The sequence below is a fragment of the Harpia harpyja genome, chromosome 5, assembly GCF_026419915.1.
Source record: "Harpia harpyja isolate bHarHar1 chromosome 5, bHarHar1 primary haplotype, whole genome shotgun sequence".
NCBI classification, from domain to species: Eukaryota; Metazoa; Chordata; class Aves; order Accipitriformes; family Accipitridae; genus Harpia; species Harpia harpyja.
In genome coordinates this window covers 56,883,117-56,911,005 of record NC_068944.1, presented here as the reverse complement: position 1 = coordinate 56,911,005, position 27,889 = coordinate 56,883,117, and the positions used below count along the sequence as shown (strand labels likewise).

General features: G+C 40.9%; 1 protein-coding gene across 2 annotated transcripts; it reads left to right on the top strand.

The window, feature by feature from the left end:
* Positions 1-27,505, top strand: AZIN1 (antizyme inhibitor 1). Of its 2 annotated transcripts, XM_052788699.1 has the most exons (12): positions 1-300; positions 6,135-6,272; positions 14,171-14,368; positions 16,461-16,634; positions 16,923-17,095; positions 20,669-20,803; positions 22,569-22,650; positions 23,750-23,824; positions 24,923-25,088; positions 25,682-25,800; positions 25,977-26,191; positions 26,833-27,505. In XM_052788699.1, the coding sequence occupies exons 3-12, from the start codon at positions 14,267-14,269 to the stop codon at positions 26,942-26,944; spliced, it is 1,353 nt and encodes a 450-aa protein (XP_052644659.1). In that variant the 5' UTR covers positions 1-300; positions 6,135-6,272; positions 14,171-14,266; the 3' UTR covers positions 26,945-27,505. The 2 variants fall into 2 exon arrangements, with proteins under 2 accessions (XP_052644659.1, XP_052644660.1); XM_052788700.1 differs by lacking the exons at positions 1-300; positions 6,135-6,272 and adding an exon at positions 15,301-15,471.
* The last annotated feature ends 384 nt before the right edge of the window (positions 27,506-27,889 follow it).

The window sequence follows — 27,889 nt, the reverse complement described above, 5'->3', positions numbered from 1 at the left end:
GGCAGTCCCTTCTCCTCGCCTCGCCGCTCGCCTCGCCGCCCGGTGGTCGCGCTCCCGCCTCCGCCCCCAGCTGCCGCAGCCCCGCGCCCCCGGCCCGCTCCGGCTCTGTCTCTCTCTGCCTGTGCCCTCTCGTCCCGGCGCCGCGCTGCGCTTCCCCCGCCGGTCGCCCCCGCAGCCTATGGCCCTGGAAGGCGCCGCTGCCGCCGCCTGTATTTCTGCTGTAGGTTCCCACATCCCTCTTTAAAAATTCCGCCTAAAAAGAGAAGACGATTTACCAAATCTTTCGGGCCGTTATCTCACGTGAGTACCGGTGCCGGGGGCCCCGGCGCCCCTGGTCTCCCCGCCGGGCCGGGGCTCGCGTCCGCGGGGGAGGCGGCGGGCGGGCGGGAGGGAGGCGGCGACGCCCACCCCGAGCTCCGGAGCGGGCCGGGGCGTCCCCTGACACCGGCGGCGGGAGGGAGTGGAAGGAGCTCTCCCCTCCCCGGGGCCTGGGGCTTGGCGGGGGGGGGGGGGGGGGTTGGCAGGCCCTTGTTCCCCCCCCGTGGAAGGAGGGGAAGGGGAGCGGTGGCCGCGGCACCCGGGAAGGGCGGAGGGGCGCCTGGCGGCCGGCACCGCCGCCAGCCGCCGTGGCGGTGCCGGGCGGGGAGGGGGATGGGGCCGGTTCCTCCCGCTGCCCTTTCTCCGCCCGGCGGCGTGGGGCGAGACCGGCTGCCACCGGCGGCGGCAGATGGAGAGCGGCGGGATGAGTCAGAGCCGAAGCTCCCCCTCCTCCCCGGTGCGCAGCGAGGCGCCGGGCGATACGGGGCCGCCGCCCGGGGGGCGAGCGGGCGGGCGCCGGGGCCCCCCGCGCCCCGGCGGGCGGAGGGGGTCAGCGGCAGCCACGCTAACATGGCGGACAGCCCTGCGTGTGGGAGGCGGCGAGGCGGGAGGGGGAGGCCGGAGACCGGGGCGAGGGCTGCACCGTGGCCGCCGTTCCCCCTTCTCCCGCGACCCTGCAGGGCGCGGGAGGGCGGCGGGGCCGCCGGCTCCGCGGGGAGCGGGGGCTCGGCGGCCGCCCTAACATGGCGGATTCCTGCGGAGGGGGGCTGTGTGGTGTCTTCCCCCTCGGCAGCCGGGGCAGTGCCCCGCGGCGGGAGACCCGTTCCCGCCGGGCGCTGCTGCTTCTCGCAGCGCGCCCCTTCCTGGGGAGGCGGCGGGGGGCGTCCTCGCCCGGACCCTTCAAGGAGAGGGGCTGCCCCAGAGCCTGCCTTGCCGTCCCCTCGCCCTGTAGCAGCTGCCCGGGCTCGGGATCACTGGCTCCCACGCAGGTCTCGGCGGGTCCCTTCCCCTCGGGTGCACCCGCACGCAGGCAGCTCCGTCGGGCCCGGGGGGGAGCAGCTGTGTGACACGCTTCGAGGCTGGGCTGGCTGACGGGGGGCAGAGAGGCTGGAAAAGTGCTGGTGGCATGGCCGTGGCGTCTCTCCTCGCTTGCTTCTCAGAGGCCATGTTGTGCGTCTGTAACAGTGACTATCCATCCGGGCTTCCACTGTCATGCTACTCTTTCCCCCTCACCTGAGCTGTGCCTGCAGGCGCCTGCACAAGGCCTCACCCTGTCCCCCTTGGCACGGTGGACATGGGGGCACGCCAAGGAGCAGGGCGGCAGCGCAAGCCGTCAGGGCACCACACAAGTTGTAAGGGCATTGCACAAGTGATGCTTTCTGGGACGAGTGCTGGGATGACAGGGCAAATAGCCTTCACACAGAGGGGCTGGGGGGTCCTCCAGCATATGGGAGGTGGAGCCCTTGACTCCTGTTAGCAGCCTCCTCCCTTTGCCAGCGGCGTTTGCTGGTCATCTCAAGGACGCACATTTTCCCCCTCCCCTTGGTCAGTCTGTTAGTGTAGCATTAGGAGGTTTGGAGCCACCAGTCCTTCTGGAAGTCTCTTGGTTGAGCCTCAAACTCCTTGGCTTGGCTGCCTCTGCCAGTACTTGTGGTCCAGTCGGCCACTGCTGCACTGGTGGCTTTCGGAAAGTACGGAGAAGAGGGTCCAGTCGCTGCTCAGCTGCCAGCTGGGTGCATGTGGGTAAAGCATGTGCAGCTGGCTGTCAGGGTATCCTCTGTGTGCGTGTGCTTGCTGTGGTGCCATTCCCTGTTTGGTGGGAGGTCAGCAGAGGTGCCTGCTACTGGTTTTAGGGGAGCTGGAAGTACAGTGTGGGAGTGGGGGGCTCATGCCTATGTAAGGGAGATGGTGCAAACGCAGGAACGTGAGGCAGTGTTATGGCTCGTTACTAGACAGCACTGCAGGTCTTTTCCATTTGGCAGTCTGGGCTCGTTCAGAGCCCAAGAAGATGCATATCTGTGCTGGGGGGACCCCAGTTGTGGTGAAGAGGGAAGTAAGTGAGCTTAAATCTTCTTTTGAGTCTTTCTGAAGTGCCTCTCCTGCAGTGCAAAATCCTGCACAGCCGACATGTGCCAGTAGGCAGGAGAAGCGCTGCGTTTCAGACCTCTGCAGCAGTCTCTGGTGACTGAGCAGGATTTGATTGTGTAGTCCCAGTCGAATATAGCCGCCCTGAAAGAAAACGCTGTGTGGCATCCAATAAAGCGGGTTAGACCTGCCTACCCTCCCAGCCAGACGCATGGCTGGTCTCCTGCTTGGCAGTGGGTTGTGGGGGAGAGTGCTGCCCCACTTCTTCTGCCCTCACCCCAGCTGCTGGATTTTTGGCTCTGAGGATACTGCACTTGCCCGCTATTCTTCCCTGGATAAATGAGGGAGGCAGCAGTGCTGGGGGGGAGGTGGGGGTTGTGAATAATGGTGATGGTAGGAGGGGTTTGTTCCAGTCTGGACTGGTCCAGTCTAGTTCTTTCCTTCCTGTCACCGTGTGAACAATGCTGCTGCTGCCGTGGCTGATGCTTGCGACACGGCAGCCCCCTCCCCGTGTGCTTCAGGCTGTGGTGAGCTCCCTTCCCTGCCTGCTCTGCCTGCTGTAGGCTGAGCCCCCCGCAGCCAGGCTGCCCCCCCCCCCCCCCCCGTCCTGCCGGGCCTTGAGCTCCAGGGGAAGGTTATTAAACCCCAGAAAAATAAGGGTCTTCACAAGACTTTGGGAGAGGGCGGGTGGTGTTTGGTGGTGAACAGCAATAGGAATGTTTCTCCCGTGGGGACAGTTTTACTGCCTTTCTGCACTGCAGCCTGCCCCCAGGCAAACAGCTTGTGCCTCTCGCTGCTCCCTGTGCTAGAAGGCTGGTGCAGGTGTGTGTCTGCAGCAATGCTGGGCTGTACAGTCTGGAAATGATTCCATCTCTAATTAAAGGAGAGACAGAGTGCTCTGGAAGGGAATTAAGACCGTCCCTTCCTGAAAGGGAGGCTTAATTGTGTAATGGACTAATTTGGGTATAATAGCAAATTTCAGTTCAAAATGCTGTTGATGTAGCGCAGGAGCAAGAGTGTGGTTGATGGGAGAATTCCGCAGGTACATGCGTTCCCCTTGGGACCTGCTCTCCCCCAGGTACTGCTTTACCACAGTGCCCTGGCCCTGATCTGGAAAAGGCCCATTGTAACAGAAGAATAGCTGGGTTTTTTTGTGGACCAGAGTAACTTCGGTGCCTCTGAGTCTGTCAGTTGGTGTAAATGTGCAAGGTCATTGTATTGCTAGATTTGTAGGGTTTGGTTCACAGATATTTTAGCTCAGGTCACCAAAGGGTCTCTTTTTCAGAAATGGGGAGATGCAGTGGATCATTTTTTTTTTTCAAAGAAAATGAATCGGTGCCCAGTTTTGTAGTCCTGTCTGTATCAGACATGGGGAGCTGAGGGGGCCAGTGAGTTGGAAAAAGCCTGGCCCTGACTAGCCTGCTGGCGCTCATAGGGCTTGCTGCAGGGGTGCAGTTGTTCTGCAAAACTATGCACTGTGGACAACTGGTGGTTATTTTGTTCCTCAGGTGAGTGTTACTATTCGGGTATGAAATACAGCATTGCTGGTCGGGCTGCAGTCAAACTTGAGGCACCTGCTAGTAGAGTGTACTAACAGATGATATATAAATATGTACATATAGGTGTCACTTGAGTATTAAAAGGCAAAGCTGCTTTGTTGATTATTCCTGCAACTCGAAGCTCACTGTGTAGCAAAACACTCTTATTCCTACTTTAAGACCCTTAAACAACGAACACTTCTTTGTGGCTGATCACATGTGCAATTTTTCTAAAACTGGGTTTGTCCATATGGGTTATGGACATCTAATATGCTTCTGCTGCTTAAAATGGTAGTCCTGCTCTGCCACAGTACAGCAAACTAACTCTTTGTCCTGGTTAAAGCTGAACATAATTACTATGATTTGAAAGGTTCTGATCATACAGTTTTCCTTTCTGAATATTTAATATTGGCAAACCTGCACAAAAGAGGGTAGTCAGACTATTTTCTATACATTTGTATAGATCCTTCAGATAAATAATTCCCTTTTAAAAGAAATTCTGAAGGGCAATTAGAACTCAGCACAGCTCATAGTTGACTATTGCTACAGAAAATGAACGGTTTTCATTCCAGCTCCATGGGAACTTTCATGGCACACTTCCTTCTTGGGACATGTGAGAATATTTATTGAAATAGTACTGCAGGTGATATTTGTCTGAAGCATGACTTTTTAAGTTTTGCACTAAAGGTCATGTGCTCTCCCTAGAAGCACCTGTTTTTAATGACTTGTTTTGCTGGGAAGGTAAACTTAATTCATAATCACTGGAAAATTTATATGAGTTCTTGAGTATAATCAGAACAGCACTAGAAAATAGTGGAGCTACTAGCTAATTTTACAAAAGGAAAGTGTTGCCAGCTTTTAAAACTGTTCTGTGCATTCTCTGAGAACTAAATGTTACTGACTTCTTGCTTTAGTGGAAGAAGGGGATAAGATTAATTACACTGCATATATATTAATTCTACTGGCAAAATTCCTTAATATCTCAATTAATTTTGAAGCACTGAGGTTTATTTTTAATGTTATGTGCCACTGAATGCTAATTTATTCGGTAAAGCTGAAGAGATTGCTCTGTGGAGTTGCTGTGGAACAGTTACCCTCAAGTTGCATTCGCTCTGTAATTCAGTACTTTATAGGGTATACTAGTTTAGTTTTCTAGTAGCAAGAATAAGTGGAAAAATACACTTCAGCAGTTTGCTTAACTGTAATGCGGTTGAAAAGATGATCATTTGGGTTAGGTGATTCCCAGAAGCCAGGTTTTTTGTAGTTGGCACATGTAGTCTCATTAAATAATGAGAGCAGCAAGGATTTATTTTTACAATAGGTTGGTACATCCCGTGTTTCATGCCATAGACCACAGTGAATTTGTAGAAACTTCGTTGTATGTTGGGTTTACACATGACCAGTTCTGAACTGCATTTTATTCCATGAAAAAGACGGTTCCTTTTAGAAGGAATAACTCTTCAGCAGTGCTGGTTAATATTTCCTTGACTGCTTTTTATGTTCATTGTACTGTTTTATGTGATTGTTTTACCTTAATTTGAGTAAGCTAGCCTTGTACTTTAAAATGCTGCTTTGGTGTTGTGTGTAATAGCCTTTAAGGGCCAGCTGAAATGTTTCCTCATTCCTGAAGGCAAGCATAAGTTTCTTTCTTTTTACTGTCTTGCTCATCTCTGAATTTGTCTATATGGTGTTCAGTTTCACTATATAAAGTGCTATTTTTCACCCACATGCCATGTTCATTCACAGCAGAGGGAGAAAGAGCGTGGCAAGGGAATTCTAAAATAGAAAGGAAGTGGGGAGGGGAAGAATCACAGTGGTTACAGGGTTAAAAACACTTCTGGGAGGGTAGTCCATTGTTAAGACTTACTACCCTAAAGCAGGATCATGTAGAGCTCTTTGCCTTTAGTTTTGAAAATCTTCCAGTTCAGGCTATGAAAGATAAGTACAAACAAGCAGTTTCATGTGCCTAATTCATGTGTTTTAGTAGTTCTTCATACATCTGACTTGATCTGGCTCAGAGTTTACATTCACTCTTGAAAACTGGGCATTTTATGTGATTATCAACTTTCATGGTGGGGTGTTGCAAACCTCCTTAAAAGCACTACTGAAAAGGCATTTGTTACGTGTTTTAAGATAAAGCTTTTATTTTGTTCTGGCTATTAAATTTATTTTTGTATGCATTTTCTCTTGCAGGGCAAAATCTCTGATCAAGTTTACAACTATCCAGAGGGCTTAGGAGAAGTGCTTTATAGAGAACAGTTCGACTTCAACGCTGAGCCACCTTGGGAACCTAGCTGATGATAGTAGGGTTCCATCTCCTAACTTGTCCATGTAAGTCTCTTTTCCTTCTCTTTTCATCTGTATGCAGCAGGAGGATAAGCACTTCCAAAAATACAAACAGAGTGTATTGGCTTTTTGATAAACAAGATAACTGTCTTGATGTAGATTATCAAAATTTGAATATAGTGGCATGCATATTATACGGGGCTTTTATTCAAGGGGAGACTATAATTTTTACTCACCTAAAACTTTTCTCAACAGAATTATCTGATGAATTTCTGAGAGACTTAAACATGTGTGAATAAACTTTGTAAATAGAGTGACTTTTTTGAACTAGGGCTGTTGGCTGCAGACATCCTAAAATAAAATGCTGTAACTTCAGTCTCTCAGTGTTAATTCTGACATCATGAATTGGCACTGCATGACTGTTAACATCAAATTGTGATTTGCCAAGTACTGTGTGATTTCTTAGGGTATTTTATACTGCAATAGTTAAAATTTGCTATTGTAAACAATGCTGATCATGAAGGGTGTGCCTTCCCAAATGCCTCTTTCCATTATTTGCTAATTACTATCCACTTCCACAAATAGATGTAGTTGAGCTACAGCAGAATGTGGAATTCTGTGTTGGATGGAAATCATGTACCAATTATAAATGCCTTTACATTTTTAAGAGACAAATAGTTATTAAAGAAAAACAAGACCCATGATGACTGAAAACAAATGAATGCCCATAGCTGATCTTAAGGAGCACAGAAAACTCTGGAATGTGTGTGGTTATCCTGTTCTGTTAACATAAAACAATAGCTTTATGTGGTTTTCACAATAGCCGTAAATGTGTTTCTAATATCTCAGTTAAGCTGATTTTATACAGTATTACTTTTTTCCTGTCTAGCTGAAGGCATTTTCGTTTGGCTTGGTACCTATAAATTATATAATGCTTTTTAATGTAAAACTTGAGAATGAGAATGATTAAATGCATCTAACTGAGCCAGGTGCTTTTTAAAGACCACAAAGAGTCCAAATGCTAGTTGTGTTAGTATGTCTCTTAAGGTATTTAATGTAGATTACCCTATTCTTTGAAAATACTGCTGTAAGGGAGGCACAGGGTGAGCTTCGTTTATCATGATTTCTGGCTTTATCTCCAGAGGTTATATTCTTTTTGTTTTGTTTGAAACTTACTGAATTAACTGGATATATCTGGTTTTATGTAGATGACTGCTCTATTCAAATTAATACAGTTAACACTGAAAATTCTCTGAATATCACTGTTACTTTGTGGGTGTCACATGATCCTTATAAGCAAAAGATCTGAGAAAATTTTTTCTCTTGTTCAGTTTCTGAGTTTCGTCTCACTCTTGTATGTGGGTAGAACTCCTGCGTGACGTTTTGCACTTCAACAGGAATAAAGTAGTAAAAAGATAGGAAAGGCAGAATAATTGTTAGGAAGGACAAATGAATAACGTATAAAATTTTAAGATACTGTAAATGCATTTTAACTCCTAAAACTGTTGTGAAGGAATCTTGGCTTTGAAGTTTTTTTCTTTGAGGAGAAGGCTGTTCTGGTACCTTCATTGAGACTATTCTTTCTCTAACTGGTAGACTCATGTGCTGCTGTGGCAAATAGTGCAAGGTATAGCTTGTCCTAGAATGGAAATGCCACTGCATTTGCTGTATTTGTAGCTGAATGTTCAAATGATCTGTGTGTTTATTTTGAGCTTGGCTCTTTTATGTGTTCAGTAATAATATACTGTACACAAATATAAGTAGTTCAGTATTGAATGTAGTGGTGATGTGCATAGCAGTAGTCTGCAAGTGTTTGTCAGTAAATCTGTACCTGTTTTGGTGTGCTGAAGCACAGGTAATTGCCTCAAACACAGCTAAGATGCAGGTTAGCTAGCTAACTGGTAGTTTGAGTCCTGTTCAACTTGCAAAGTGATTTAATGAGAAAAAGGTCAATTGAGCTTTTAAATATAATTATTAATATTATGTTCCGCTGGAACTCAAATAACAATCTTCTGTCTGGAGGTGTACTTACATTCCCATTAAACTTGCTTCCTTTTTATAATTCTCTCCCTCCCACTTTTGTCCTTGTATTACACTGGCCAAGGAAGAACTTGGGATTTAGTTCTGTCTTGCTCTTCAAGCTCTGACTTCCTGGGCAGTCTGGCAACTGTGGCCTGAAGTCTTGCTCCTTTTAAAATCTGTTCTATTTATTGCCACATCTGGTTGATGGAGGGAATTAGTGATAGAAATCTGATCTGTTAATGAGCCCTGTCTATGCCAAGTGGAAGCAGTAGTTATTTGGACTGGCTAGCCTTTAAAGCTCTCTTTGACTTTCTCTAAATGGAACTGGGTGTTGATCGGGGAACAGGACGGTTTGGAGGGTTGGGGGGCAATGGGGAGGCCAAATACTAATATTGACTAAGCAGGTAAGAGAATAGGGTAGGGAAGTAACTGCTTGCGCTTCCATGAAAGAGAAGTGCTGGTATGGTTCCACAGAAGTATGCATGCACTTACAAGAGTACTCATCTTTGTAAGCTTTGCTAGCTTATTGGCTTTGAATAATGTATTCAAACTTCAAGAAAACAGAAGGAGGTTCTTGAAAGCATCATTCCTGTAGAAGAGGTCAGATGGGGCATTATTTTTTAGTATCTTACCCCTTTGCTTGCTTACTTCAGCAGACATGCTCTTGTTACATGGCTCGTTTAACTGTGTTGAATACTCCTGAGAAAGGTAGGATGCAACTAACGTAAGCTGTACAGGTACTCTGCTATGACCCTCAGTGGATTTGTACTGAGAGGCAACTTGGGTAATGCAAAATGTGCACTGCCATTGTAAATAGACACCTGTTTCAGCATTGCCATCAGTTGGTTAGTGGCTGCATTCAGCTAACTGAATTATAAGGATGTAAGTTGGTGAAATGGCAGCTTGGAATATGTTTTTAAAGATACTCCCATCATAAATAGGCTTTTCCTCCACTGAAAACAGAGGTCTTGTGTTTCTACTTTTCTAGTATACCTGTTCTGTATTTAATTGCCGATGTTAACGATAAAATGCTTCTACTTTTTGATCTGTTACCCCTGAAGAACCAGTATTATAAGGAATGAGAGATGAATGTATTTTACCTCTTTATGATTTTTGCATCAGCATAATTGTTAATCTCATAAATATTTATTTTGCTTAATAAGACATGTAGTTGAAAGGCATTGGGAGTCCCTTTGGTTTGCAGATACTTTGTTCTTTGCAGAGGAAGTTTTTAATGAAAGAACCAAACCTCAAGGTTTTTGGGTTTTTTTTCAGGCCAAACAAGATGTTCTGACAATGTAAAGAAAAAAATTGAAAATTATGTGTTTGTTATGGATGCTTGCGTATGACAAGCATGTGTTTACTTAGTCGCTTTTCAGAGCATTTTAATTTTCTTCTATTCCAGATGTCTGCATTAATTGCAGTGTTTAAATATGTAAACTTTTATCTTAAAGTTCTTCATCTGGGAAGTCATTGTGTTAAACCCTAAAGAGCCTGAGGATATAAAGGCTTACTTCAAAGAAAGTAATTGCATGCCTATGTAGAAGTCTCATACCACTTGACAGCTTTTGTTTGCCCTAAAATATATGCCCTGGAGCATTGTGCAGACTAACATTTCAGGTGGTAAAATGGGTGGTGTTACCACACTAAGTCTGTCAAATCATGACTTGCAGCAAGTCAGCACTTCCAGCAAGGACTGAACTCTGTATTGTAATGATTTATGACTCTTCTTACAGACATAGAAGAAGTCTTAAACCATCCTCTTGATTTCCTTCATTTGATCTTTCACAAATTTTATCATTGATTCTCCCCCCTCAGGAGGAGGCGGGGGGGGAGTCAGAAATGAGTAAGGTTATAGCACAATCCCAAATCCTATTGCAGGTATTAACCCCTTAAAGAAACATTTCTCAAGTATGCACTGTTTTGTGGTGGTGCTGTAGCAGTGCTGGTAGGAATTTCAGTTTTCTCTTTGTAGGTTATTCTTTCTATCTTGTTCTCAACAAGACTGAAAAGATGTAATTTCTCCCAGAGCAGGAGAAATTGGAGAAGAGAGGAATAGGCTGTGACTGAGGACAGAAGTTGGTAGGCTAATGTTAGCTTTTTTTACTAGATGAGTTTTGCTAAATGAAAAAGCTTAGATGTCACAGACATGCTTAGAAAAAGTAATTGCTGTTTAGCAGCCTGGGAGAGGTTATACTAGGTTGTTTGTGGTTTGTTGCAAGCTATTCTATTAAGGCTGTACTAGCATGGATTCCGTTTCAAGATGCTTTTGGATGCATGAACTACAAGGGACAGTGTCTGATTTAGGAAATGACCTTGATCGAAGCTAACTTACCAGATAAGTGTTCTTTTCGTTGTTTTTGGGGAGTTAGTGGTAAAGAGGCCTTCTCCTTCTGTGCTTTACTTAAACTGATTCTCCCCTTCCTCCCCACAGGATTTCCCCAAAAGTAAAAGGGCAGCTTTTGGAGGAAAGTATTGTTTTACACCATCTCCGTCTGAAAGCTATAGACAGGACAGCCATTAACTATGAAAAAAACCTTTATTTTGAGAGTACTGCAAAATTAGCCTAAATCTACTCTAGTGTAACTCAGATGAACACCAAGACTCAGGAAAAAAAAGCTAGGTGGTGTTTAGACCAAGTGAGCTTCTTCATTATATGAGGTGCAAGCAATTAGCCTGCAGGGTGTGTGTATGTCTGGTGAGTCTAAAAATCTATTCAGTGCTGTGACTGGTTCCACTGGGTGTAGTGAGACCTCCCAGCAGTGCAGATTGGTCATGTGCATTCATTGAGAGGAAGGGACTCTTGACCATCTGCATGCTTTAGAGTGTAGGAAATGCCTTATAATAATAAAAAAAACCCAAACAGCAAAAATTTAAAATCTAAGTAGTACCCTTGTATATACAGTAAATCCTTAAAATGCTTTAGTTTTGCCTTCAGGCTTTTTAACAGGTTTGTACAATATGTCAGGGAATTGTGAGCTTATGATCAGGAACACGGAATTTGTCCAACTTGAATAAACAATAAAAAGAAGCTCAGATGTGAGGCTTCTGCCAGCCCAGTCACTTCTCATGTGCATTCAGTTGCAGGTACTTGCAGTATTTACTGGTTGGATGTGAGTGGGGAGGGGGAAAGAGGAACTGGGATCATGGAAACTGTGCTATACAGTTACTGTGTCAAAGTGTTGCAACTGAGTTTTGTTGAACTTTTTCTGAAGTCATAGGACAGATTAGATGCCTTCTAAAAAACATGACAGATTTAGATGCAGCACAAAACATATTTGAATTTGAAAATTTTCCTTTAACAAAACTCTGTGTCACAAAAGGATTAAAAAACTTCTGTTTTTTGAATGGTTAACAGATCTGCTACATTTGAATAATCTGCTGAAAATGGAAATTGCTTTGCTCTTGCTGTGTTCACAATGGTTGGTTTACTTATTCCTCCCTTTGGGTATTATTTTTCTTGCAAGAAGATGACTGAAGAGCTATTATTGTAGAAGAAAAGTTTGATGTGTTTATTACACAACCAGCAAGTTCCTGAGGATGCATAAAGTACTTAAACAGCCTAATGTTTAGCTAAGTTTTAAAGACATAGTATAAAGAAATCATGCTAAAAGAATTAAACTCTGCTGTTAGCTTTTTTTCCTTCTGATCTTCACATTTTGAATACTCCAGAACTATATCAAATTTTCAGTAAAATGATGGTGCCAGCTTTTCTTTGGGGGGGGGGGGGGCGATGGCGACGGGGCAGGAAAACAAACCCCTTTTTGGTACTCTGCTCCAGGAAATCACAGGTGTTTTATGGAGGTGAATGTGTTGAGGACTTTGTGTTAATCAGCTAGCAAATTAAGGATACTGATGAAGTACCTGTTCAGAGGGTGACAGCAGCTACCTAAACATGACTCTGATGTTCATGTTTGTTTCACTGATTCCAAGTCAAACTTAGTTCACAAGCTTGTCTTTTTTTGTTGTTGTTGTTCGGTGGGTTTTTTTTAAGGTGTTTTAGCTGTTACAAACTTAAACTGAGATGCGACTGACTGAAGGTGTTTTTCCTGGTCATAGTGTCTACCACCTAGTCGTTGTTTATATAATTGTAATTTACTTAAATCCTTACATCAATGTAATAATTATCTTGCTCTTTTGTGATTGTTTTGGATCTTCAGGATTCACTTAAATAAGCATATGACTCACTGTATGTCTGAGACAAGTATGTTCTTACCCAGCATACTTGTCTTTATCATTCAGCTTCTGAATATAACTGAAAATTCTTGCTACCACTGAGTTAAATTCACCTGGTAGTAAATAATTCTCTTTAGAAACATAGGTGGCATACTTGAGTTACGCAGAGAGCATACAAAATGCTGCTGGCTCTTTTCCCCATTATTTGGTGTAATGACAAGCAGGAGCAACTGCTACTTGGTTGTCTTAGTATTAGCTTGACCAAAAGTAACTTTGTTCATATGATTAACAATATTGACTTGTGTTGCAAATTGTGGATTTTTTTTTTTTGACTGTAGGGAAGTGGTAGAAGAAGCATGAGACAGAGTTAATACTGTGGCCTTGTGACCATTTGAATCCAAAATTATCATCTTTGCTTTTAGAGTCTTAGTGAAGCATTTTTTTACCTTCAGCTGTAATGTTTCTGGTTTCTATTAACACTTCTAATTAGGAAAATAATTTTGTTATTTTAAAGCCAAGTATAGGTGGCTCGAAAAAGCAACCATCTTTTTTTTTATAAATACTATGCAACTTTTGTTGAGAGATTAAAAAAAGTCTTGGGTGTTCATGTAAAGGAGGAATCTAGTTAGCTGGCTGGTTTTGATCAGTCTTGTGTTAGTCATAAAGATGACAGTTGAAACAAAGTCTGGTCAGTCAGTTTTTATAAACTAATAAACTGCTTTTAAACAAAACCTACAACTCTAATGGAATGTAAACTGCAGATTGTTGTATTCATCAAGTAAGGCTGATGAAGGTATATAATCAGCTGTTGGTAGTTTTCTGCTGCCTACTGATTTTTACTTGAGACTATTTAATCCATATTCTAAGACTGTGTATATTTAACAATGTTTTCTGTCTTTGGACTTTGTTCATTCATATTATCTTTTGGAAAAAACACTCTTTATAAACAACATATAATTTGCAGTGAAGGTCTGAGGAAAAACCAGATGCGAATAGAGCTAGGCTCTAACTCTTACTTTCTTTTAATACCAGTTCCACATACTGAGATTAATTGTCATTTTTAAAACTACTTCTACCTAGTGGCTTCTTTCTGTTAACCTCTATTGAAGTAAAGATTTTTAAATGTTGTAGTTAATCTTAAGAACAGAACAACAAAATAAATGTCTAGTAAATAAAATGTGTGAAGGCAATGGTTATAAATAGCATCTAAACAACAACCGGGATGTTAATACAAATATGTGAATCTAACAAATATCAATGCTAACATTTAATCAATAAACTACAAGTTTTCTTTAACAAATTCAGAAATGTATTACAGACAGTTTTCCAGTTGCATATTTGATTACTAATGTCACTTAAGATCTGTACTTAAGAACAGCTGAGCTGAGGTGTTTGTACAAGTATGCTACACTTGTAGTATTTTCATAGTTTGCATAAGCTCAACACAGATCAGTGTGCATACAGTCTGGGATTCTTCTCAAGAACAGCCTTGCATCAGTTGTTTCTTACCTGTCTTTAGGTTTTGAAGTACGCAGCTTTTGTTTTATCCGTGGCTTCTGTAGAATTGCTCTGTCCTTATCCCTGGCAAATGGAGAGTGAACAGAGTAAAAAAAAAAAAAACAACTTTGACTTTTGTAGAGGGGGTGTGTATGTTACTGTTTGTAGAAAGCTCTTCCTAATTTTTAAATAGTGGCATAGTATGCTTTGTGCCTCTTTTCCCATTGATTTATATTTTCTTTGTACAGTTTGTTGCATAATTTAAGGACCCGGATATAAGGCTTGGAAGCCCATCCCTTGTGTTTCTTGGTTTATGACTGTCGGCTTTGTGGAATACGGCTGAGATGAAAGGATTTCTTGAGGATGCAAATTACTCCATTGGTCTGTTGGATGAAGGAGCAACTCTTGCAGATGTTATTGACAACTGTATTTATGAACATACTCATGTAAGTTTTTTTAAGTTTTCCAAATCTTTGGTTTAGTTCTCTAAGTCTTCAAACTAGGTCAAGGTATTTAGCACTGATGAGCTTACAGCAACAGAGGAACAGTCGGCTAAAACTCACCTTACAAAGTAGTTTCCTCTTCTAATTCTACTTCTTTGCTGTTTGTTTGCCTCAGGCTGAATTTTGTTGGGGAAATTTGGGCAACAGTTGTTACCTCCCTGAGTGTGGCTAGCAGGAAAGTAGTCTTGCTGCTGTAATTAAATACAGGTTCCCATCTCATTCTTTCAAGAGATTTTATTATCAGTGGGGTTTAGACCAGGAACCTGAAATTGGGCAAGTGGATATTGCTGAGTTAGAAACATTTTGTTGTTGTTGTTCTTTCCCTAAAAATATGCCAAAATTTAGACAAATATGTATGCTGAGCCAGTTTAAAGCCATGTTTAACAGTTCTGTGGTCAGTCACAGTTGTATGGTTATACATCTTCCCGTTACCCTTCTCTCCGTTGGAAACATGGGTATGAGCATTCTGTGAGGTGCTACCTTTTTTCTTTCAAGAAAATAAACTGGTCTAAAAGCTATTAAGGTTTAGCAATCTACTGGAAAGAAACTTAAATAATTCTGTGTATACAATAGTAGTTTTACTGAATAAGGCTTCATTCACTTCTTAGGAAGCAGGAAGATGTTGTAGCCTTTTGTTTTATAGACAAGATTGTAGAAAAAGTAAGCTTTAAAAAAAATATTAAGTTTGATTAAGCAAATCCTGTGTCCTTAACATGCCATACCTGTGAGTTGTTCACTTTTCCCTTGGTTTATCAGAATTAATGTTCAAATGCAAGTGCTCAACTATAGTACAGCAAATAGCTAAATCCCATGGCCTTCTGAACTCAGGTGTAGGATTCCCAAATCCTGATTCCTAATATTCTTTTTCTGTCTAGCAAATAAATAGGTAAACTACTGGCAACATGTCATGTCTCCAACCACTGGCTGGCTCACAGAGGATAGCTGCCTCCTGCTGCTTTCATTTACTCCTTTAGCTCAAGGGGTAGAGGCCTGTGTCATGGATCTAAAGCTCCAGATCCCATTCCTGCTGGTGACCCGTACAGGGGGTCAGTATGCTTCCACCCGATGGAATTTCTATTTGTGTTTTTTAAACAGAAATAAAGACATTGTATACAATAAGCCACAACATAGTTTCATATCTGCAAAAGTCAAGTGCTAGAATTGACGTTTGATGTACAGTCTTAATTCAGATGGATCATATATTTTGTGATGGTCTTTAACTGATAAACAGTAGGCCATTCATTTACAGGAATTTTACTGACTGCACATTATAAACAAATATAGAATGATCTGTTTGGATTTCAATCCACTGCATCCACATCATGACCTGATACGAGAAAGACTATGGTAACAGATGTACAAAGGGGACTGTTAACAGTTTCCAGAAAAGTGTCTGTGCATTTTCTTAAACATTATGTACTTGACTCTGCAACCTTAACACAGAGTTTAGTTCTTAAAATTCTGTTTGAACTCTGTGCTTCACAGATGTGGAGAACAGTCTCAAACTTGACTTCCTGAATTCAAATACTATCAAACAAATTTTTAGTGAAATGAGCTATTAGCTAGATGTTAAAATAATGGTAGAGCATTAGATTTTATTCCTTGTATAATAAGCTATAAATTATGTTGAAACTGGAAGCTTTCAACCCAGTGGATTTTCTTCCTCCAAAAAGTTGCAGTCTTCTGAAAATACAAAGTTGGAAGAGATCTGTAACCTGTTCTGTATTTTTAGATAAAATCAGCGTTTGGCATTTAAGTAGTGTCTTTTGTTCAGGAATCTCAGAATACTGTCTAAATAGCATTCATAATATCTCTGAAGTGGTAGGTATTCCCTTTGAGGTTTTTTTTAAAACTAGTTCAAATTGCTAGGTGAAAGTAAACGAAAGCATTGTTCATGGTCAAACCTAAAAGTTAATAGCAGGGTGAAGAAAACGTATGTAATTCTTTTAAGACTGTTTCATGGGTTGTTTTTGTTTTGACAGCAAACCCACAATTTCAGACATTTTATTTTCTTATTCTTCCTTTCTTTTTTTAGACTGGAAAAAGAGCATTTTATGTTGGTGATCTTGGAAAGCTGGTAAAGAAGAACATACAATGGCAGAACATGATGGCACCAATAAAACCATTTTATCCTGTAAGATGCAATTCTACTCCAGGTGTACTTGAAATTTTGGGAACCCTTGGTGTTGGATTTGCATGTTCCAGTAAAGTAAGTTTTTCTTTTCTGTGTATCTGTGTGCCTTATTTTCTTCCATATGTCTTCTGTTTTAAAATCAGCTTTTTGGTATTAAGTGCTATGGTTATAAATAGTATAATTTAAATTGTGAACTCCTGTGTAACTGGCTGTTGAAAATCTATACTTCTATGCTAGAAGCAGTGCGTAGTTTTCCTCTTTAGTGTGTTTGACTATTTCGTACAGTACTAGAGCACATCTGAAAAATTCAGTAAAGACAGTGCACTGGACTGTGTCAAACTCTGTTATGCTTTTGTTTTTCAGTCTGAAATGGCATTGGTACAAGACCTGGGCATTTCTCCTGAAAACATTATATATACAAATCCTTGCAAGCAAGCTTCTCAGATAAAGTATGCAGCGAAAGCTGGGATAAACATAGTGACTTGTGACAATGATATTGAGCTGAAGAAAATTGCACGTAACCATCCAAATGCTAAGTAAGTATCAAAATTCTGGTTTCGCTTTTTATGTCAGGGAAACTTAATTTTGCCTGTGTTCTGGGTTGTTTGAGTTGCAAGCAAGGTACATGGCTGCTTTAATACCATTCTATTTTTCTCTTCTCTTTGTCTCGTTTGAAGGTAGCTTTTTTTGTAACTTTTCCCCTGCTGGGTCTTAGCTTCCTAATATGATAGTAAGGCCCTTGTTTTGGGAAAAATCTTGCATTTTGATTTAATAGGGCAATCTTTCTGTAAAGGTTTCAGTGACTGAAGTTCAGAAGTCATGCACCTCATCATGTGCAAGTACATCTTCCTCCTGCTCTGTTGTGGCTTCAGTGTTTTCTTTCAGGGTATTCTGTTTGGACATTAGTGGCTTCAGCTGCAGTCAGGGCTGAGGCTATTGGCAAATGAGCATGTGCATTGGGTCCCATCTAGGCTTTGGGCATGCTCTGAGGGTCTATTAAATACACCTACAGATATTTCCCCACTGTTAAAAGAGTGAGAAATTTGACTCCAGGTCTCTTTTTAGTCACTTCAGTATTGGCCCAGATGCTTTCTGTAGGGAAGTGATGAAAGCTGATGTTCAGGTTGTTAAAGATGAGAATTTTATTGCTGCGAGTGTATCGTGGTGTCTTTGGACTGATGGGCACTCATGCCATTAAGAGTCACATCCCTCACATATGAATACTTTGGCTGTGGGCCATACCTTTAAGAAATTTGGAGTCAGAGCTTAAGTGACTGTTACAGTGCTTTCCAGTGATTACTGAGGTATAACTTCCCACCAATGTTATCAGAGCACACTAAGAAACTGAATTCCTGACATCCTTTACAAAGCCCTTGGTTCTAGATAGTCCTTATTAAAGTGTCATGTCTTCTCCCAAAACTGGACATAGTTGTAGAATTGAGAAGACTTTACCAAGTTCAGTATCTGGAGACTCTGCTCATCCCACCTAGTTACTCCCTCAAGAGTCAATATTGCTGTTGCTAGTGAATACACTTCATCCTCATGGAAGCCTCTCAGTGCTTTGCATACTGGAGAGTACTTCTGTGCAAAGAATGCTATGTATGATAAATGTGTGAAATGCTGGCCTTGACATACTCTGTGCATTTGAAAGCCTTGGCAATGCTAAAGGTGTCTCTTATGTCATTAGTGTTTTACCAGTTATCACTGGTGTTTTGAGTGTTTTGTTAGTTTTTACATTGATGTATTTCCTTGAGTCTAACAGCCTCTTTTAGAAGATGTTGTCTATGGCAACGTCCACAGCAAGAGAAGTTAGGATGCAGGTTTCTCTTGAGCTGGAGAAACTGTAAAGTGGGGAGACAGAACGAAGGAGTTTCATGAGCTAGAGAAAAACAACAAACTCTACTTCTTTTCAAGGATCCCATAGTCTACTATTTTATACCAAGTACAAGAAACTCAATTTCTACAAAAGAACTGCAGTTTGCCATCTAAATTTTCTAGAAACCTGATATCCAGCTCTCCTACTGGGTAGAGATTTGTTTGCTTGTTTTATTAGAATTCTCTTACTCGGGTCATTAAAACTTGGATGCTGAAGTGACAACTATGAATTTTTTTCTTTCTCTTCCTTGGCATAGTTTAAAAAAGTCAAAGCCCTTATATAGCCTTGTTCTTCCTATGTGTGGTTGTTATAGCTAGGTTGTCTTTTTGTAGATGAAGCTAATGATGCTTTGGCTGAGGAAATCCTGCTTAGAAAGCTGTAATTCTCCTTATTTTCTGAAAATTCTTGTAACTTTCTGCACTAAACTCAGTAATGCGTGGGTCTCTCTTTATAATTGATGTTTCTGCCTTTGGAAGTCTTGGCAATGCAAATAATTGCAAATTTTTTTTTCTTTAAGAAAGAGGAGAAATGTCAGAAAGGAGTGCTTAGTCTTTCATTTCTTTATACCTTTGGATTTTTCCAGGCAAAGTTCTAACTGCTAAGGTTGCTGGTGTCCTAAGAGTTCTAGTAGAGGCATGGTTGTTATAAGTATTAATGCTTCCTTAAAAATAAACAAAAAAACCAAACCCCAAACACACACATCATCCTCTAGCCCTGGTCTAACTGGCTGAAACCCAGGAAGAAGAATCCTACTAGCTTTCTAGAAACCAAAATTATTTTTTTTTTTAGTGCAAACCACTGAATAAGTGTCTCAACTCACTTATAATACTGCCATAACAATTCATCAAGAAAATTTAATATTGGGTGTTTTTAAGAAATGGTTTTGTCTAAACTTAATGTGAGGTTACAAACCATATTATTATCATTTGAAATTTTTTTACATTTTAAAGAGTTTAACTTTTGACAATTTTTTTTATTATACCTAGCACTCTTTCCAAATGCCTTACGAAATATTGACTACAGATTTCTTGAACAGAATTGTCTGTGCAAGTGGAGAAGCAGGAAATGAGAGGCTAGTCAGAGTTTCTCAGGATGAAGTGGTATAAATTAAAATTAACAAGGATTGCTGGGCAACCTGTGTGAGAACTTAGGATTTTTTTTGCTCTTTACAAAATGCATTTTAAGCACATCATGAGACATTTGGAAAGGGCTTTTAGAACTCAAGGTAGCTGTTAGGCCAATATGTATTTTGTAGTGTCTAGGCTAAGTTTTGCTTGTTGCATGTCTTGAACTGTTTCACTTTGGGTGCAGAGCTTCTACCACTTGTTTATGCTCTCCATCTTGGTTAACTGTAGTGTGCTCTGTGCAGTCTGTGTATGTCATGACACAACTTCTGTTTAGTTTACCACATGGCTAATTAAGTCATCCTTATTGAAGGGGGGGGAGGAGCAACTTTCTTAGTGGACAGTAGTTTGAATTTGTGAGCTTTGGGGATATACCTCTAGAAGTTTTGATGTGAACATGCCTTTGCCACTCAAGTGTTACTTTGATGTAGAAAACTGTCAATACTGGTACTACAGTTTGCCAAACCTACCCAGAATGAGGCTTTGACTGGAGGGAGGAAGGTGTTTCACTGCATGAGACTGTAAGAGGTGGTACTCATGGCCTCCCTGTTCCACAAGTGCCCTGGAAGAAGGGGCAGGGAATGGACTGACACCCCCACCCCATCCCTGGTCTGTGTCCTTAGCCAGGAGGGGAGGTGGAGGGATGTGGCCAGGGTGTGCTTTCAATGTGTCAGCCTGGTGTTGTCTGGATGCTGAGTTTAACCAAATCTGATACATGACTGACTGAAGGGAATCTCCATGCTCTCCTCTTGGCTAGAAAGGAGGACAGAGATGGGAAAAGCATGTTACAGTCTTAATGGTTTTATGAGGAATTATACTTTATGAGAAGGTAACATTCTCTTTTATTACAGCACTCAACAGACTCTTGCTGCTACAAAAGAGTCTTAGTTGCTGCATTTCGAAATCCCTTGTCCTTGTTGGCTCCATGTTTTAGCCCCTAATTGCTAGTTTTTTCTCTGTACAGGATTGTTTTTATTAGGTTCACTTGACTCATCCATCGATGGAGCTGGAGTACTGACAACATAATCAACACACTTCTGACAGTCTTCAGGCTTCACATGTGCTGATGATGTAAACCAACTGCCCCAATCATCTTCCCCTTCTCTTAGGCTCTTACTGCACATTGCCACAGAAGACATAACTGCTGATGAGGAGATGAATATGAAGTTTGGCACCACCCTGAAGAACTGTAGGCACCTCATGGAATGTGCTAAGGAGTTGGGAGTCCAAATAGTTGGTGTCAAGTGAGTAACTTTATTGTTCTCTGCTGGCTGAGCAGATGTTTGTACAATGTACTCAAGATGTAGAATACAAAATAATTTTTCCCTCCCCCCTTTGGCAGTATTTTACAGGGTTTAAAAAAAACAACAACTACTTTTCGGATCATGAGTTTCTGCTTGCAAGCAAAGTAACTATTACAGACATCAAAGCAATTTGAAATAGAGTATCAGAAATCCTTCTGTCAGCATAAAAGCAAAGTTTAGAAGCCTCTCCTATTTTCTAGCTGTACTTTCGAACTTCCGTGGTAACTTGATTTGTATTTTTCCAGCATAACAGAAGTGCTAGTATAGCATGGAATAGCTTGGACAGACTTTGAACAAGATGAACGTGGGGTGGATTTTCTAAGAGTTAGGTTCTATGTCACTCTCTGATCATATCAAGACAAACTACTCGGATAAGCTTTTGACTTGCAGATGGCAAGAATGAATCCTACTGTTCTGAGAGCTTCTAAATGATCTGTAGTGTTTTAATTTGAAGTTTGAGAAAGATTTTACTATATGGAAGAAAAATGCATGCACAAGTCTTTGTTCTGTCTACCTTTAGCTACTAAGGTATCACATGTTCATGAATGTTTTAAGAAAGCAACCAAACAAGTAGAAGAGGGTGGGTCATCAAGACAATAAAAAGTATTTAAAATGGAAGCCAGATTCTGAGGATTTAAACCACAATTGTTCTGATGTAAATATGTTTGAAATTGATGTTAAATTAAAGTATAAACATACTATAATCTTTACAAATGACTAATATATTTAAAAATTAGATGATACTACTGAGAAAATATACCTCATATAAATGTCTAAAGTAACTTTAACAAAAATCACATGGCTTTTGCGCATTTTCTTTATAAAAAAAAAATTTAAAAATCCACATGTGGGTTCATGCAAGTAAGTCTAAAAAGTGACCTTTGCCTCAAAATGGCATTCCTTAAAGGAGTAGACTTGGAGTAGAGAGTGTCATGGCTCAGATGGGTGTACATATGGTCTGTCCAGAACCAGCATAACATACTAGTCTTTAGGAAGCTCATGGAAATGTTGGTGCTCATTTTAGCACCTCAGTTACTAACAGTATTATGGCAGCACTTAAACCTTTTGGACAAGGAACCAGAGGGGATTCAGGAGTTTGTGGGAGGCATCAGTACTTCTCTGTCTCTGATGACCTGTTCACCAGCCTGTTTGGCCTTGCTGTGAAACTAGGACCTGGCCTGGGGTGAAGAGGCTTCAGAACAGGTTGGCAGTGGGGCACACCTCTCCTCAACCTCTCCCAAATGTTGGAGAGAGTAGATAGTGTGCACAGTACAGCCTTAGCTTTGAGAAGAAAACTGGATGGTCCAGGAGAGAGGGTATACTGGTGAGGCAATACAGAGTAGGTTAAGAGAGGAGAGACTGTATACAGGTACTGTTAGCATTGGCACCCACTGGAGAACAAATTTTAACCACTTTGATAGTGAAGACTGAAAGGTTCAGTAAATCTGTTGTTATTTCTTAAAGAAGAGAATATTGTAGGACATTCTTAGCATGAAGAGCAAGACAGGTCTCAAGTACAAATCCAATGGCATAGAAGGCAATCTTCTGAGCTTATTCTTTGCACAGTTGCTGTGTTATTATGCAAGGTTGTCTTGAGCCACTTGGGAATGAATTGCTTCCATTGCTGTTTTAGATGGTGAAACAGTTTGCTTGGTCTGAAAGCTGCCACGGTTCAGTGTATTAACTACATTTTTATTCCTTTCAGATTTCATGTTTCAGGCTCTTGCAAGGACCTGCAAACGTACATTCATGCTATATCTGATGCTCGGTGTGTGTTTGACATGGCTGTAAGTAGATACATATACACACATGCAATTGCTACAGTAGAGGATCCATTCTGTTCTAATCATATGAACAAGCCAACTACATTATTTCCAAAATATATCAATGTAGGAAACGGAACTTTTGGTAAGGGACTAAATACTCCATTGTGAGACATGTGGTTGAGGTAAAACAAACTTCATAATCCTAATTGTGGACAAAGGTTAATGAATACTGTCTCACTGACAGGCAATAGCCTTGTATGCTATTTTCAAATAATAAATTCGTTTCCTGCTTTTGGTAAAGGCTTTTTGAAATTCAAATCTGTCCTGCAAATACACCGCTGACATTTTTAAGTTACATGAAAATATTAAGCATTTGTATGCTGGTTTTTTTGTGATATAACCACTAATTTGGTGCATGTGATCTCTGAGATTAATAACTAAGCATTGTAAGAAATAAAGGTGTCATGTTGTGGGGGGATGTCCAAATTTGGATAAAGAGGAATGGATTTGTTGGATGCTTCAGATGACTCGTGAGTCTCGCATGTTCTATGTGTATTTCTCATATTGCAAAATTCAAAAATACCTTCTCTGAACATCTGTCTTCCTGTAAATAAACTAAATAGAGAAGACTGTAAGTCTTTTTACTCTTACTACTGCAGTTAGTGCAATATCTGTGACTGGTAACACATGGAGGGCAGCAGAACTAAAGTTCTCACTGATCTTTGTGCAAATTTGTTGTAGCAGTCTTGTCACGTAAGCGCTATCCAAAAGATGTGCATTACACATTTGTAAATTCCTAAAACTTTCTTTTGTCAGAATGTACCACCCTGTTCAACAAATACTGTCTGAATATAATAAATGCCACGAGATGGGAGTTGATGTTGCCGTGGAACTTCTACATGAGAATTGTGTAACCAGCCTCTGTTGACATCCCAATGCTATTACTACTAGGTTTAATGGAGCTGTAATTTTACGATGCCTTTACTCCATCACTAAGCATACTCTGCTAAATATGCTCAAAAGTATAAGTACATAGAAAACAACCACAGTAAGGATCAACAAAAAACATTTTTACAGTTACAGTTGTCCATGTACTTACGTTCTGCCTATGCATTTTTAGGAAGAATTTGGCTTTAAGATGAACATGTTGGATATTGGTGGGGGCTTCACAGGTTCAGAACTTCAGCTGGAAGAGGTATGCAATATACTGAAAGTTGAAACTCTTAATTTTGATTTAGGAAGTTGAAGTGGTTAACCCTTCAAACTGCAACTAACATTGATAGCTGAAACCTATTCTAAATTCCATGTTAGACTGTAATTCGTAAGACCCAAATAATTGGTTTTATATTCTTATCATGGGTAGTGTAATCAGTCCTTGGAGGTGATCATTATTCATTTTTAATCCTGTTCATATTGGGTGAATGCTGACTTAAGCATATCACAGGTTAAACTGCTATGCTAAGCCACCTTAACAGTAGTAATTCAGTTTTTTGGGGCAGTTGACTGTTGTCCAACTGGTTACTCTATTGCGTGGTTTGGGCCAGGATTGCTTAGCATGCTTTGGATCATAAGCCATAGTGCTACTTTAAGAAAGTTTCTGGTGCTTTGCTTTAGAATTGAAGACTAAAGGTCTTGCTTTTATCTTTGCTTTGTCTCGCCTTTGATTTGGCCTAAATAGGATCTTTAGTATGCAGTGGCACATAGAATAACCTGTTTACACTGTTACGTTGTCTTAAAGACAAACTCTTTGAATGTAGGATAGTGAAAGTGATTCAGTGAAAAGTTGCTAAGAGCAATCCGGGCTTTTCTTAGTTCTAACTGTTCTGTTACTTGTCCAGAATACTTGTTAATCTTCAAATATCTGGCTTAAGATTTGAGCATCAGTATTAAACCATTATGTTTCTAATACAACAATATTCAGAACTGATCATAAAAAGGTCCTTTCCTTGTTCTTCTGGGTTCATACGTAATTTTACATTATCTGTTGTGCTGGATAAACTTTGAAATGACTTGCGTAATCTTGAGTGTACTACAACTTGAACTTTGGCTGGGAGGGGGGGACTGTGGAGTACTCAGACTCATAGTACTCAATCTTCAGTGTTCAGCAGAATGACCTATTTTCTTAAACACTTCTGTAAATTTTGGACCTCTGGTAAGGGCACTTCTCAGAATAGAGGAACAGAGTAAACTTTTGGTGTGCTCACTAGAACTGTTGCTGGCTGAAAGTGTGTGTGTATCTGATACATACATAAGCTGAGTTTCCTTGGTCTTACCTCTGACTTCAATTTCCTAGGTTAATCATGTCATCAGGCCGTTGCTGGATGTCTACTTTCCTAAGGAATCTGGTGTTAATGTGATTGCAGAGCCTGGATGTTACTATGTTTCATCTGCATTTACTCTAGCAGTTAACATCATTGCAAAGAAGACTGTTGAGTATGATAAACTTCTTCCTTCTGGAGGTAAGGGTCATATACATCTTTTACATGTTACAGATCAATACAGATAACTGCCCACTCTTAGTCAGGATGGACTAGTTTGTCTCGGCATATATTTAATACATTCCCTTATGTTTCCACTGTAATCCACCTTTGGGGTTCTGACCATATGTTATCTGTGTATCTTACTTTCTTTGTTACATTGTGTCACCACTTCTGACTAGGTTTCCTTCCTAGGTCACATGTTTGCTTACTAGGTTTGACTTCTCAATGGTTAAACCTATATTGGGTGCTTTACAGAAGGTGTACTAGAAGGTTCTGTATTGTAAGAGCATAGAAAAATGTATCAGAGCGAGCTGCTTCTCTGCTAAAGTAGAAATTGGATTTATATTCTTAACAGTGATTATTACTGAAAGTATTAATTTTATTAAGCCTCACACTTAATGTTACAACTGAATTTATAATCTGGTCTCGTACAGATTACTCTGCTCGTAATTCTCCCATTCCAGTATATATGGAACCCCCTTGTCAGGAGAAAGCAGTTGACTTAAGTTAGATTGCAAAAGGACTACTTATGACAAAAAATGCATGCAAGACAACTTCTTTTTTACTTCCAGTGGAAAAAACCAGGAATGATGATGAACCAGTATTTACATATTACATAAATGATGGTGTTTATGGTTCTTTTGCAAGTAAATTGTCTGAGAAACTGAATACTATCCCAGAGGTTCACAAGGTGAGTCCTCCTATATTCTTCAGAGATAGTCCTTATTATCCTTATATTTTTAATACAGATTTAAGACTTCATATGTATATAATTATGTATTGTTTATAAAATTATTCTTATGTATATTTGAAAGTTTTCTGATTCAATAAACTGAAGCCTGAATTACCTGGATCATTTCCATATAGAAATACAAGGAAGATGAGCCTCTGTTTGCAAGCAGCCTTTGGGGTCCATCCTGTGATGAGCTTGATCAAATTGTGGAAAACTGTCTTCTTCCTGAGTTGAGCGTTGGAGATTGGCTGATCTTTGATAATATGGGTTCTGGTACCTTAGGTGAACAGTCTACCTTTAATGACTATCAGAGGCCACTGATTTACTACATGATGTCTTTCAGTGACTGGTAAGAAAATTCTTTTGGTAGTGGCAAGGTTGTTTTCAGTTCCTTCAAGAGTGTACACTTACAGCCAAATATAAATGATATTTGATGGCAAATATAGGAAGGTGTAACTGAGTGCAAGAATGTGCCTTTTTAGTTTGTGGGTTTGTTTTGTTTTTTTAAAAACTGTTGTCTGACTTTTGCTAAGACTAAACTGAGAGCTGTGATAAAACGCCTGCTTTGTTCTGAGGTTGACAAAGGAAAGCAAAATACCTAATGTTGACTGTGAGTTTAGTGGTAGTTGTAAAGCCTTTTACTGTTTGATGTCAACCTTTGAGCTTTCCTAATACTAGTAATTGGAACTTGCATACAATGTTAGCACCATCGTTGTAGGCAGGAAGGGCAGTAACGCTGTCATGGTGATGGTGAGAGCTGGGTTACCTGTTCCAATACCAAGGCAGCCAGGGCCCTGCGCTTCTGCCAGTGGAGAGTCACGGCGTCTCTGTGTCTGCTAAGCACTTGAGTAGCTGATTTGCCCTTCTGCTGAGGCTTGGGCCAGCCTATCCAAGGACAGTAGACTTCAAATGCTATATTGAAGGCTGGTGTCTGATGTGAAATTGTACATGAAAACACCTTATTACAACTCTGACCCTTTTCTGCTGCAGGGATGAGATGCAAGATGCTGGAATTGCTTCAGACACATTGATGAAGAACTTCTTCTTTGTGCCTTCTTGCATTCAGCTGAGCCCAGAAGACCGCTTTTCCACTGCAGCTTAAACAGGCATTAACGCTTCATTTAGACCTGCAGTTGCAAGTCTGTAGTTTGTCTGGTCAACATTCCAGTGTGGAAGAAATGGAACAATCTTGAATTCAATTCATTCTCTTCAAAACTTGAAAAAATAGTAATAGCTAATGGGGACCAGGCAAAACGAGCTACAGCTACAATTCACTGGGGGGTGGGAGGGTTAGATAATGGTGTCCAAATTTAAAATCAAGTTCATTCAACCCCTGAGCGTTTAAATATGCAACAAAATGGATGACTTAGTGGAGATGGAAACCCATCACTTGGGTTCTTCAACAGTTTACATACAAGTACACAGTTTTTATACTAAGGATTCCTGTTAGAAAAGTCTTGTAAAGTTATTGTCTTTCGCCCAGATATATCAAATGTCAGTGGGAGACCAGTGTGACTTCATTAGATGTTTAGTGTATTTAGAATGTGTAAATTTGTGCTTTGAACTGTAGTTTAATAAATGTAAAATTGCATCATAGTATTTGTTGTATTTGACCCTTGATGTATCCCTTGTATGATTGCAATAAAACTTTGTGTAGATTTTACTGTTTTTCAGGCTAACTTTGGGAGGGGCTAGGCAGAAGAGGTAGCTATAAAATAGATGTATACATGATTGTTTTGAGAAGCCTTCTTTTCTCTAGCCCATTATTTCAGCTTTGTATTAAACCATAAAAAAATTTAAGATTGATAAACCTGTATGAAGTGAAAGTCATATAAGTTCCTGGAAGGCTAAAAAGGCAATTTGTGGTGTGTTTTTTAGATATGACCTTAGATTCAGTTCTTAACACCAACCAGCAAACCTGCAATAGAGGTGTGCACAGAAGAAGCAGTCTCTTAGCTAGTGTGCATGTAGTGCCCCTGAGGCAGCATGGGTTCACCCAGCTCTGCAAGTTGTCACAGAACCTTTAGCTTTTTTTTTCTTCTGTATA

Excerpts from the sequence above, each read along its gene's own strand:
- AZIN1 (XM_052788699.1), top strand. The coding sequence starts at position 14,267 with ATGAAAGGATTTCTTGAGGATGCAAATTACTCCATTGGTCTGTTGGAT. Across the intron at positions 14,369-16,460 it reads GTATTTATGAACATACTCAT|ACTGGAAAAAGAGCATTTTA; the intron begins GTAAGTTTTTTT and ends TTCTTTTTTTAG. Across the intron at positions 26,192-26,832 it reads ATGATGTCTTTCAGTGACTG|GGATGAGATGCAAGATGCTG; the intron begins GTAAGAAAATTC and ends TTTCTGCTGCAG.